At 37.3% G+C, this 14,208-nt stretch overlaps 1 protein-coding gene and 1 long non-coding RNA gene across 3 annotated transcripts in view; both read left to right on the top strand.

Annotated features, from left to right (window-relative positions):
- LOC139978880 (uncharacterized) overlaps positions 1-14,208 on the top strand; it is a 217,031-nt gene that overhangs the window by 36,633 nt on the left and 166,190 nt on the right. The gene's annotated exons all lie outside the window — the stretch shown is intronic.
- Positions 6,997-11,318, top strand: LOC139978561 (uncharacterized). The gene is made up of 2 exons (XM_071988873.1): positions 6,997-7,070; positions 7,584-11,318. Exon 2 carries the CDS (start codon positions 7,618-7,620, stop codon positions 9,118-9,120), a length of 1,503 nt encoding a protein of 500 aa, XP_071844974.1. The 5' UTR covers positions 6,997-7,070; positions 7,584-7,617; the 3' UTR covers positions 9,121-11,318.

Raw genomic sequence — 14,208 nt, 5'->3', positions numbered from 1 at the left:
GGCGTGTGTAATTCATCTCTTCATCGTTGCTTCTATTGCAGTTTGTCAACCGTTTCTGAAGAGAACCGTTAAATAATTAACTCGCATCGCCTCATGGTTTCCAATGGCTTCATTTATACCCAGTTTTAGTCTTTCCATCTTCCATTGCATCGCCGTCTTCTCAATCGTCAACTTCAATGGAATTGCTTCCGCTTGTCCGAGCGGTTGTGATTGTTATGACGTAACTCACGATTCTACTTCCGGTAGATCAGTAGATTGTAGTAAACTGTATCTTAGAGAAATCCAGAACTCAATTTCGACATCCATTTTCGAACTTCATTTTAGTTTTAATGACCTCAGGTCAATGCCATCTCGTTTGCGAAATTTCGTTGAACTAAGGGTTTTGGATTTGTCGAATAACAAGCTTCTAGTTTTACCGAATAATACCTTTACCGAAGATCATAAACTGGAGACTTTGAACTTGAGTAATAATTATTTGAATCGAGTAGGTAATGGAGCATCCAACGGTTTACAACACCTAAGGGTGCTCGATCTTGAAAGAAATGAACTGAACACGATACCGGAAGACGTTTTCCTTCCTCTAACTAACGTTTATTTCCTCTCAAGGAGAAATTTACTTAAGCAGAAACAGGTGGAAATGCGACTGTACACTTTGGGGATTTATGGCTTGGTTCCTCGACCATCAAAACACCGTATCGTGGAATTCGACCAATGACGAGGAAACAGTATGTCGAACACCAGAGGGCTTGTCCAACAGAAGACTCCATTCTTTGTCTCTCTCAGAATTGGGAAACTGTTTTCCAACCACGTCTGTTGCCAATCCAGCCAGAACCACACAAAAGGCCATCAGCATGACGTTATCAATCACAGCAGAAAATGTCCACACAGAGGAAGAAGCCTGGTCCACTCTCTTTCTAAGTAGATCCATAATTTCGCAAGAGACCACCGTTTTTCCTCACAAGAAGATTCTACCATCTTTGAATCTAAATGGGCAATCCATCATGGCCATTGCGATGATCGTTGTGGTTACCATATTTATGTTCATTTTGTTTATTTTTGCTGTAGTGTTATGGAAGGTAGCTAAACGTCAGCAAGCTCCCGTCAGCATCCAGCCGATTGAGTTGGATGGTGGCAAATCGAAAGTTGATGTGACAAGTAGGGTCTCGTATACACCAGGAAGATGTCAGCTACCGCTACCAGAAAGCCCTAGTAACTTGGCAAATACTTCTGATTACGAATACATTCCAGATGATTTCAATATGTTTCGCTTTCAGTCTGTTGGAAAAACTGATAGTCCAAGTTGGCAACGAGATTCTGGGTGGATGAAAGGGACCTATTCCTGGAAGATTTTTGACGATAGGCTGACAAGTAAATAACCGGAACGTCTACGACAACCTGGCAAGCGGTGATTATTCGAGTTCCGGACCTGGCACTTAAAGATGCAAATGATTATAGACGTTATTAAAAGGAAGAAGATAATGAATACGCAGACTGTAATCCATGCATATTACAGTTCAATCATAGGGGACACAAAGACATGAATAAGTGTCTTACTACACGAATATCAGACTGCGATACACCGATAAATGATCAAGCGTTCTAATAAGGTATATCATATATACTTCTCTCTGACTAAACCACGCTATGAAACGATTGGGTTTGCTGTGTGCAATAGCTATAGCTTCGAGCATGGGCGGAATACTCGGTGGAGTAAGGCAGTCGGGCCAACCCCTTCACCTGCATGAGAAGAAGTGCCCCCTTTTCCATGAAGAACAAGAGATGCTTATCACTAAATGTAATGTAACCTTACCTCTTTTCTTGTAATTCATGCACCAATTTGTTGAAATGCTATCTTTGTTAAACTAAACACAAATGAGGTCATTTTGTGGTTTAACCCAATGATATCAAATTCATGCGTCTTTTACCTCCTCTTGAAGAACAATTAAGACACCCCCCTCCCACCTCTCCTGATCTATCCTGTTTCGCAAATCATTTTGTTAATTAAAATACTGAAAATTTATATCCCCATATTTATATTACGTATTGATCTGTGCTTCATTGATGTTGTTTTTCTTTTATCGTTTTTGGTGTCTGTTATTTATAGAGCCATGTAAAACATTAGTTGTGAAGTTGCAACTCAAGTCTCATGATTGGAAACACGAATCATCTAAATTCATAGAGAGAGCAGACAAACACATGAAAGTATATTATATTAAGCACAATGATATCAACCACTTGACGGACATGATGAAACTTGAACACAATTTTGTTTGAGCTCCTCGATATATGTGTGTAAGATCACTATACCTACTACTGTACATAGCTCCGAAAAGCAACTATAGCACTAAATTGTTCTCTCGGAAAGTCTTAAGTTTCACTGTAAGATTTTCAAATCGAGCACTGAGGCAACAATCATACCTATTTTTCAATCTTTCTGTTTTTCTAGTAGTTTTAAGAAGTTTCAGCAAAAATAACCAAGATATCTATATAAATATAATATTTAAAAGCAAACCGATGGGTTACTCGTGTTTGGCTGACACACTTTGGCTGACGCAGCTCAGAACATAAACAGTTTCCTTGTGATGACTATACAGTAGGTTAAGAAAGTTGGATAACTTTGACCATTTCGCAGCAAGCCAAAATGTGGAGACAATAATTGATTACTGTAAATAATGGATGCTTGGCGTAGTAAAGATGAGATTACAATTAGTCCTTACTTTTGTTTTTATTCAGTAATATGGTGACGTCATGCTGCAGCATCTCGAAAAGATACAAGCTGGAAAAAAAACCGAAAGGCTCTGTGTTTATAGAACAAAGGTTTAGGATAACATTTAATTGTACATTATTACGAGCACTTTCTGTTTAATCACATAGATGTTATGAGGTATGTAAATATTAGAACCATGTACGAAGACTTAACCCTATGCTTGTCACCTATTCTGTTTCTATATTATGTCATAAAATTAACATTGAATAAGCCTATCCATATTAATGACTCCTAGAAGTTGTTTGACTTTTTTCCCAGTTTAGATCATGTCAAATATGAACACATAATACAATGTTTTATATTAACGAAAATGTAAGATACATAAATATAACACCACTGTCTCAATTAAATAAACGGGTAACACGGACAGGCGTTTTGACACGATTCGTTCATAAATATATGCATATTCATGAGCCATGACTGCTGTACAGATATAAGCTATGCCTATACTTGATCATGAGAAAGTATCGAACTAAATTTGGTCTTATTTGGAAATTCATATTTCAGTTGTGGAATACTTAAACTGCTTTGAGTTGTACATGCTGTACATTATTCTAAATATTCTAGCAGAGATGCATAGTCGACCAGTTACAAGGAAATGTCGCCATTTATACTTAAAGGGATACTGTACACAGGAAAATTTACTTTTAAAATTATAATTTCTTTAAAATTACGCCTTTTTTCGCTTTTGCTTAATTAATGCAACGTCCGTGAATCAACTATTTGGCAATGCAGAAGGGTGGCAGATATATGGAATAACATTGATATGGATATCTTTAAGTCAAAAGTTTAAAATTAATTATGAACACGTTTGCTTTGGCTATTATGAAGACAAAACGAGGAAGTATAGTTTCACAATTTTTATGCGAAATATGAAATCTTTTGTTGAAAGATAAACAATACGTTACCATGTTTTCAAACATTTTAAATATCAGTTACGCTTTCGCTTGCATATTCAGATTTTATATACTTATTAACAAAAAATAGCCAAAAAAAAAGGAATTAAAAAGTTTGAAGATTATATGTGCTTCACATGAAGCATTTTGACTGTTGTAACATGTACACACTATAAGAGATTATTGCTATTACTTTTTTTGGAAAAATGAATTTATTATATGACATCCTTGTTATTTTGTTTCCACAGTTATACTGAACAAGAATCAATGCAAATAAAAAATATATTTTAAAAAATAAGAAAAATGCAACGTCCTTGGTATTACTGGAGGTATAATATGGTACAGTTTATTTTTCTGTAAGAAAAAATATATATTCTTCTACCTTTTTATACATAATTAGGTTAATTTGTTCCATGGGGAAATAGATTCGCATGTTGTTGGATGGCTTAACGGAAGGTGTTTTGTGATTACTCTCGTTATTGCGTGAGAGTAATGGAACAAGCATGAATAAAATCAAAACTTAAGTATGAGATGTTTCCCCGAAAGGATATAAGAGCGGATTAAAGAACTTAGCATACATATACCCCGGATGCGTGACCTGTTTAATTCAGTTTAGCTTCAGTTTAGTTTACACAGTTTCTGTCTGCTGTCGGGTCGAACGTGAATCTAACCGTACGAGTAATTACCGACTTTTCGACCCACTTTATTGTCATTGCTGACTTAACAATCCGCAGTCACCCTCTCAATTTGTTAAGGTCGTTGAAAGTGATTCCATTTTCAACAAGAACTAAACGAACCTTACCTTTACAATCGTTTTTGGTACTTTTGCATAATAATTCATCACAGTTTTTCATTCATTCGATCTCTGCGAATCAGTTCAAACTTTAGCAAAAAAGTACCTCGTCATCATTTTGTGAATATTTACTACAAAATCATACTAAAAGGAGACTCCCTACCCACCATTTTTTAGTTGATGACTTAAATGGCACTTGTCGATATGTACGTAACTTGACTGTTAAGAGTTTGAGATAGGACACGTGTACGAAGTGTATTGTACTTCCAACCCATTGTGTCAGTTCCCGTTGCGTATAGCGTTCCCATTTTTCGACAGCGTTTTCTTTTAAATAGCAATAAAGCCCCTTCTATCATCTTTTGTGTTTACATCATCAGAAATTGATTTCATAACCAACCTATCAAACATAACGATAGTAACTGGAAACAACAGTCTCATCAGTAGGGACTTTAACCTTTTAAGGCCCAGTCACATCTCACCGGATTGCACGAACGAAAAAAAGTCCGCGCGAAAATCAGTCATCCGGTTATTTCCGTTGGCAAAAGTTGTCGCGCATGCATCTGGGGATTGCAACGTACCGAAAGTTCAACGGTGAAAACGGATTACAAACGTACAAGGGACTGACAGCAACGGACGAACAACGGAAAACAACGGAAGAACAACGAACGTACTAACGAACATCAACGGATAGTAACGAAATTACAACGGACAATTAACGGATAAAGAACATACAAAACGTAGGAGTGCCGGAAAAGTAACGGACATACCGGACTAGTAACGGAGAAAAAACGGTCTAAAACCTGGGCCTCCGGAGTGCCTTGAAATCAGGGGGCATTCTCATGAAGTTGATGAAAGATTTTTGGTCTTCCATTCGCAGCTCCTGAGTTAGTTGGTCATAAAGACTAAACTGCCGTCTTTTCTGTGGACCAAGCCAGGCCCTAGACCAGCATTTACGCCGAGCACGTCTCTTCCTTCTCTTCTTGACTTGTTCATAGTTCTTGATGTTGGCTTCAATGATAAGCATCTCTGCTTGTAAAACTGACACTGTGGTGTGAAGCTTAATCTTTCTGAAGGGTCCATGATGTAGGTGTTGACGGTAGAGGTTATAGGAGCAGAATGAGGCGTGGAAGGCTTGGAGTGGACAAGGTGGAAGTACGCTGCATCTCCGTTCTATGTCCGTCTGTTATACTTTTCTGGCCTGAGTTCTTCCGTTTCTTCCGTGTAACGTACGTTTCCTATCTGTTCATTGTCAGTTCTATTCCTTTACACTTCCGTTATTTCTACCTTAGCGTCCGTCGAGTATACGGTATTGGTACTGTACTTCAAGTTTCATCCGTTCTTTGTCCGTTAATGATCCGGTGAGTAATAGCAATAACCAGAGACGAACGGAGAAATACAGTATGCCAAACGCATACAGAACGAACAAAACACATGAGAAACTGATAAAACGGAAGCTTAACGGATTAGTAACGAATGAATAACGGAGACATTTTTCGGTGGATGTCCGTTCCAAGTTTTGTGCATGTTCAAAATCGACGCCGGACAAACCGGACCTCACCGTTAATGAAACGTAGACGGACGGAGGAAAACCGCAGACTAAGCGGATACTAACGTACATCAACGGATTGCCATTTTTTGTCTTCGTTCCCTCTCCGTTATTTGCAATCCGGTGAGATGTGACTGGGACTTAAGGAACACGTATATTACTATCATTGTTTGTAAGGAACGCAACTCACAAACAAAAACATTCCTCCTGCATAACATTGGTATCTACCATCATATGTATAGTGTGGATGCTCATTTATGATTAAACACTATACCTGTGAGAAGTGAACTGACTAATAATTAAACATTCATCATGCAAGACAATGGTATCACGCGCCATATATGTACAGTTTGGATAGCTAATGTGATTGAATACTGGCTAAAAGTAGTGGTTATTTCTGACTACTGATCAAACATTCATCCTGCATGACAATGGTATCTCCTACCATATATGTACAGTTTGGATAGCTTATGTGATTGAATACTGGCTATGTGTAGTGGTTATTTCTGACTACTGATCAAACATTCATCCTGCATGACAATGGTATCACCCACCACATTATGTACAGTGTGAAAAGCTAATGTGATTGAATACTGGCTATATGTAATGGTTATTTCTGACTACTAATCAAACATTCATCTACCATGGCAATGTTTTCTCCCGAAGACATTTGCAGTGTGGAAAGCTAATGTGATTGAAAACTGGCCATGAGTAGTGGCTATATATAGGCGCATAGCCAGCTTTAACTGTGTGTTTTTCCTTTATGTGTTTTTCCTTTATGGTATAAACCATTTGGAAAAATTTCAGGGGAGAGGAGGGGGAAGAGAACGTGCCCCAGCCCCCACGGTATAGCTACGGCCTTGTATATGTAAGGGACATCATATTGCAGCTTTGCCATTTGACCCGGCACCTGGTTCAAATATATGTACGTCACTAGATTGTGAAAGAAAAAGTGATACAAAAACCTGTTAACAGAATAATATCCAGAGAGAATTCGCAATATAAACCCTAGAGTAACTAATCTATATCCAGACCGTTCTACACTTGGCCGCCTGGCAGTTAAAACAGGTAAGTCTATAGGAATATCATCCAACTTAAGAAAATATGCATTTATTTTTGTCTTTAGAAACTATAATACCAAAAGTCTATGTTGCATTCATTTCTTGTTAACTCAAGGGCAAAGCTGTAGCAGGGAACTGTAATGATATGGATACAGTGAAATTCTTCTTTACCAAATCATAACAATCTAACCTATACATGTGAAAAATTAAAAGAAGATTTTTATTTTTTCGTGCTGTTGTAAACTTCCCAAAAAAAAACATACGAAAAATGAGAAAAAAAACTAAAACTGGTCATACATAAACAAAATTAGCGATCGATTTAAGTTAAGTTATGGGATTTGAAAAATGTTATTTTGGAATTAGGGTAATTTGGAAAAACAACAATGTTTTCAAATTCCACAACAATGTTCCACAACATTGTTCGATAATTAACATATATAGCTTGTTCGTAAATTCAAAAACAATGCATGTAAATGTATAGTTATTTAAATGCTGTACTTATTTATTACTTCTCTTGTAGATCGTTGCGAGCTTGAGTCATCTTCTTGTGTGCAATGGCTTCATTTACCAAACTTGTTGCTCTTCGTTTCTTTAATTGCATCGCCGTCTTCTCAATCGTCAACTTCGATGGAATTGCTTCCGCTTGTCCGAACGGTTGTCAATGTTTTACCGTAACTTACGGTTCTTCTTCCGGCAGATCAGTAGATTGTAATAAAATGTATCGTACCTATATCCAGAACTCAATTTCGACATCCATTTTCGAACTTCATTTTAGTTATAATTATCTCAAGTCAATGCCATCTCGTTTGCGAAATTTCGCAGAATTAAGGGTTCTGGATTTGTCGTATAACAAGCTTCAAGTTTTACCGAATAATTTCTTTACCGAAGATAATAAACTGGAGATTTTTAACTTGAGTAATAACTATTTGCATCAAGTAGGTAGTGGAGCATTCAATGGTTTACAACACCTAATGGTGCTCGATCTTGAAAGAAATGAACTGAAAACGATACCGGAAGACGTTTTCCTTCCTCTAACTAACGTTATTTCCTCCCAAGGAGAAATATGCTTAAGCAGAAACAGGTGGAAATGCGGCTGTACACTTTGGGGATTTATGGCTTGGTTCCTCGACCATCAAAACACCGTATCGTGGAATTCGACAAATGACGAGGAAACAGTTTGTCGAACACCAGAGGGCTTGTCCAACAGAAGACTCCATTCTTTGTCTCTCTCAGAATTGGGAAACTGTTTTCCAACCACATCTGTTGCCAATCCAACCAGTACCACACAAAATGACATCACCACGACCTTATCGATCACAACAGAAAATATCTACACAGAGGAAGAATCCTGGTCCACTCCCCTTCTAAGTAGTTCCCTAATTTCGCAGAAGACCACCGTTTATCCTCACAAGAAGATGCTTCCAGTTTTGAATTTGAATGACCAATCCATCATGGCCATTGCGATGATCACTGTGGTGACCATATTTACGTCCGTTTTGTTCGTGTTTGCTGTAGTGCTATGGAAGGTAGCTGAACGTCAGCGACGTCCCGTCAGCTTCCAGCTGAGTGACATGGTTGATTACGAAACAACAAAAGGCAAAATATCAAAAAGGTGTCATCTACCTCTACCAAATGATCCAAAAGAGCCAAATACGCGGTCACAATCAGTTTACGAACAAATTCCAGCTGAATACAAGTTAAAAGACAAGGAGGAGGAGGAGGAGGAGGCTGTTGGAAAACTTCATCGTCCAAGTTCGCAACGACTTCCTGGGTCGTTGGCAGGCGAGTATTCCTTCAGTATTTTTGATGAAGGTAACGTAAATGGCCAGAGGCTTAATAATACGCCTCCTAATTCATATTACGATGGAGGTGGTAATCTAGATTATGATGATGCATTCAGCTCTCCAATCACAAAAGGTAATCAACAGTGTGATATGGTTGAGCTTCCAATCGAGGGACGGGAATATCAGAGCACAATCTACAAACCTAATGATGGGTCCTATAAAAAGTTCCAAGAAAAACAAACACTTCACTGTGACTATACATATATGAAATGACTTGATTTTATTATGGCTTCTGTGTAATGCCTGACCTCGGATCAGGTATTTAACGTTGTCCTAATCCATTGGCATAGGCAACCCGACTTTTTGTGATTGTACGTTATGTGGGTTTGTGTTATTTAGAGATTTGTCAGATGTCCCTTGCCTTATCGGTGAAGAAAAACATAAAAGGGGCACAGACAAGCATGGCAAATTTAATTTAAATATGCTTTAAGATGGTTAGAATTATTTCTGTTGTGAAAGTCATTTGTCTTTGACAACTTTGTTTGAAATAGTGGAATTAAATCATTTAGGATCATACATGCTGTTGAAGACGGGAAAGCAGTATGTTGTGCAACATCTCCATGCGCTGATCATTTTAAGTTACAATTAAGCCGAATTTTTTATTCTTTTATTATTTGTCGTAGTCAGTCTTAGTATATTTTTGCAGTTGGCGTGTGTGTACATGTGTCTCCATTTCTAGCATGTGCATTTACGCCGGTATGGTGCGAAGGGAGATTGTGTCAATAGTCATGCTATAAGCACGTGACTTGTCCATAATAGGTACAATGTCTTTTTTGTGGTGATGGACATAAAGTCCACAAAAGTGAACTGGTAAATCTCAAAAGCCTTGTTCTATGTATACAGTTAAAGTGGAAAAATGTTTGTCTTGGCATAATTTATATATTGACCTAATGATGCACAACAAGTTAACAGTCTTTGGTGGAGGTCAAAGGACATTTGAGGTCAAAACCTGAAAACCTGGTTGACAGGATGTCGCAAGAAGATTGATTTTGGCACATATCATACTTAGCATGAGGCTTTCCTTTGATGAGAACAAGGTGCCTATTGGTTTGAGTGGGATGAATAGGCCAGCAGAGGTCAAAATGTGAAGATCTGATTCAAAAGTCTTCAATATGGATCATTTTTAAGATAAAACCTGGGCACAAAAGCCAAACGAAAGGATTTGTGACTCGGGGTCATATTTGATGCAGAATACTTTCTTCTTAATCTTCTGTTTTATATTTTGTATCCATTGTAATTTTTAGATTGTATGCCATAAGATCATCAGTTCTTTTAAAGTTTTATGTTACATTGATTGTGTATATGATGTGGCATACTTGTACAAAGAAACGTTACATTGTACCGAACGTCACTGTGCAGAGGGTCTATGTGACTCGTCCATTGATTTGTATTAACGCGTTTGCAAGCAAAATGACTAAACTTCACGACTAAGAAAACATGGAAAATGTAAAAATGTAACACAAATGTACAGAGGTTTAACTGAAACAGGTGTATATTTACAATAACAAGTTTTGTATCCGTTGGAATTTAAATTTAACGATAAGATGAACTGTTGGTGTTTAGGTTTAGGTTTGCTTTACAATTATATGATTGTTTATGTATAATATGATATTTGTACAGAATATGTTATGTCGGTCTCATCAATTTGAAGATTTTTAATTTCAATAGAATAAATACGAAAGCTACTTCTAGAAAACCAGAGACAAAGAAATTAAAACAGACGTAAGAAGGCTTATTAAATAGGCGCACAGTGCATGCATGGTAATATTAAACAAGAGTTGTATCCCGTCGGCGTATTTTTTTTCCTAGGACGAATAAGGGCATCGGCCAATCAAATCCCTGGATTCCAAACATGTGACGCTTTTTCAAAAAACATGTTCTGAATCCTTTTTCCTAGTTTTGACACCAGATTTTGAACGACAATCCTTCATTTTCGATTTTAATGAATCCCCAACCCACTTACTAAACCCTAACTCTGATTTCAAACGAATTTGTAAATTCCTGAAAAAAAAACCTGAAACCCTTATCCGTCCTAGGAATAAAAATTAGGCATCCCGTCGGGATTTTCAACACTCAAGTAAACTATAAAATGAACTATTGTTTGTTGATAGTTCTGCGACGAATTGATTTGTGTATATGAGATACTTGTACAGGAAAGGGCAATTGGGACAGTATTAATTTCATCAGAATAAATTAGAATCATGATTACGAAACCTAATCAGTAAGTTTGATTTATTTAGTAATATCCTCATAATCTCGATTCAAAGACGGATGCAGGATGGAAACCAACAATGTTGCGGACGTTATGTCATGGACGATAAAGGTATACGCCGAACTGCTGATTCGTCGTGATCGTCGTCTTTGATCTTGAAGTGTATTTGATTCGTAGCTGCAATTATAATTTTGATAAAATCCAAACAAGTTTCTTGATTTTGTTTTCTTTCGCGTGTCTTTCTTTCCCCTCGGTTTCATGATCATTATATAGGTCTACCAATAGAAGGGTTAGCTGATTCAGGAAATGGGTTTTTTAATTCCGAAGTGAACGACCTTACAATCTACTTATCACGATAAATATACCTTTACAATTACGGTACCCAGTAACAAGGCGCCAGGGGATTGTCACATTCGCGCATTACAAGGTCAAAATCATGTATTTAGTGGTAAACTAATAACCACGTCTCCTATCACCCCCTGACCCCCTCCCCCAAGATCCGTATAAAGCTAGTGCGAGGCCTGTAGCATCCAGCTAAGGCGGGTTTCATATTTTTCATCTTCGTGGTTTCATCTTTGTGCAGCGGCTATGACTTCAGTAGTGTAATAATTGGGATATTCGCTCAATTATTGGCATTGCTTTATTAAGTTGTATACTAGCCTGCTATAACGTTAGTGTATATGGACATGTTCAGTCAGTTAATTGTCCTGTGTATCTGACCACCTTTAACCATTAGCTTTCTGGGAATTGGTTTGTGGTCAGATATATCAAAAAAGAACAGGGAAAAGCAAAAACTTGTGTTCAATATGTAATAAAAAAGTTTATTTCTAAATGTCATCAGAAGAAAGTACAGTCAAAGAAAATTTGGAAAGAAAATACAATATTGCGTTTTTTTATGGATACATAGAAAGAATTTTAAACCGACTAACGCCAACGAATATAAACGTTTGGCATAAATAAACAACTAGCAACCGCATCACTTAAAGTCATAAATTAAAATAGATGAAATGAAATTATTGGAGTTAAGAAAGCTAAAGTTATCTAATGGATGAAATAAAATTATAGGAATTAAAATGGTTCAGACACCAAGAATCTAATCGATTTCCGTTTATATACTAGTTAAAATAGAATTTCAAGTGAAAGCAATTTCTAAGAATGAATTTGAAACGATAACCTTCTCTTTAATTTTAAACATCTATGATACCCTGTTTCTATCTTCAATACCTGTCTTTACATTATCTACAGTTTTTATCTACATTTTCAATTCCCAAATGTGCCCTATGGATCAATATCCAGATACCATCAATAAATATAAACTTGCATAAAGTGTGCCCTAAACACAGTACCCACATTGCTCTCAACTGGCTGGTATCTTGCTCAGCATTTTGTACTTGTTACAACACTGCTACTTGTTACAAGCAGTGCTATCACAGGAGCCCATCTTGAGCTTGGAGAATCTTAAATCTAAGAATTGGATAGCTGCTGATGGACCTATCCTGTTATCTTACGAGAACTTGGTAGACAATGCTCATATTTTCTAACAGCTGCTCTGAGGTCAGCCACTCTGGGATCAGCCACTCTGGTGTGGTACTATTTTAAAGAGTTTGGATGAAAGGGAGTCATGGAAGATGCAACCATGAATGAAGATAACCCAAACTCCAAGCTGCTCTTAAAGGTTTGATGCTTATGAAGCAGGGAACAAATGTAATAAATAGGTTAAAAAAACAGGACTGCTTATAAAATATTCCAGCTAGCTCCAGCAGTAAGAAGCTGGGGACCACCATCCATAATCTAGATAGCTGATCATATTAAATAGTTGTTGCAATCAGGAAATACTCTTACAATTTGTAAAATGACGGCGATTACCAACGTTGATTTGGATGGGTGGGGTTGGGGGTGCGGGAGGGAGAGGGGGTATCTATGAAGTTAGAACATTGCCCAATATGACCAGTTTTAATGTTGTGACAACATCAAAATATCTAAAATTTCTAAATGGACTTTTTTTTTTTAAGATCTTGGGAGCGCACAGAACAGCGTCCTTCTTTTCCTTTGCGTAATAACAGTCATATTATCTGATAAAGACAAGCAAACTGTTCTGTTAGGGTTACGTGCATTTAAGCCAGCATAGCCAAGGATGTCGTTAAAGCAAAATAACAGCAGACAGAGAGGGAGGGTTGGGGTTGGGGGGGGGGGTTGGGATGGAATAATTGGAGGCGCATACTTTGATATGTTCTGTATTGTATTTTTTACTAAATATGCAATGCTTTTTGCCTCACTCAGTTTCTTGCTACTATAAGAAAGACTTTGTAATAAGTTATCATAATTATCTTGATTGCTGACTATGTACAGTTAACTTGGTCTCTGGTTCTCAAAATTTTTGACGATACTTAGGGTTTCATCACAGCCTACTCAATGGAACTTCATCGGTGCTGTTAGGCCATGGAGTCTCCTGAGTGTGGATGGCTCGGACACTCCCAGACCTGAAAGAAAAACAAACAGGCAAACATGTTATTTCTTGCACTTTGGTTGCAATGAGGTATTCTATAACAAACCTGATCTCATTCCAAAACAGAAACGGGAAAACCGGGTAAGAAAATTAGCAGTAAATATTTTCTGTTCGACTGAGTTTTGCTTTTAATGATATGATCAATAGCAATAACATGAACTGTTTTTGAAATGAGTCTTTCAGCTCTACTTTTAAAAGTTATTTTCAGCTACAACAAGACTATGTTTTCACTATTTGTATTATCTTTCACTTGAAGTCACATAAATACAGGTTTCCAGGCACCTGACACAATTCTCAATTCCGGTCAAACTGTAGTTTTTTTCATTTCATTAGGCTGAAAACACACTCATGCTTTTTTACTTCATGGTAGCAGATATGCCTGTCACTTAATAATACTAATGAAAATTGGCAACTAATTTTATTCGAGGGTGCAATGCTAGGAGGGATAACACTGTGACCTATTCAAAAAATATCTGTTTATGAGCTGTTCTAGGGTCCTCAAAGCATTACAACTAGGAGCAACTGAGAGAAGCCAAACACTGGCTCATAACCTTAAAGTGGGAGGGGAACAATGGAAACAATT

Source organism: Apostichopus japonicus, chromosome 13 (genome assembly GCF_037975245.1).
Source record: "Apostichopus japonicus isolate 1M-3 chromosome 13, ASM3797524v1, whole genome shotgun sequence".
Classification (NCBI taxonomy): domain Eukaryota; kingdom Metazoa; phylum Echinodermata; class Holothuroidea; order Aspidochirotida; family Stichopodidae; genus Apostichopus; species Apostichopus japonicus.
Note: the sequence above shows the minus strand (reverse complement) of the source record. Positions and strands in the feature narration are given on the sequence as shown.

What these genes read in the sequence shown, in the direction of transcription:
- LOC139978561 (XM_071988873.1), top strand. Translation starts at nt 7,618, where the DNA reads ATGGCTTCATTTACCAAACTTGTTGCTCTTCGTTTCTTTAATTGCATC.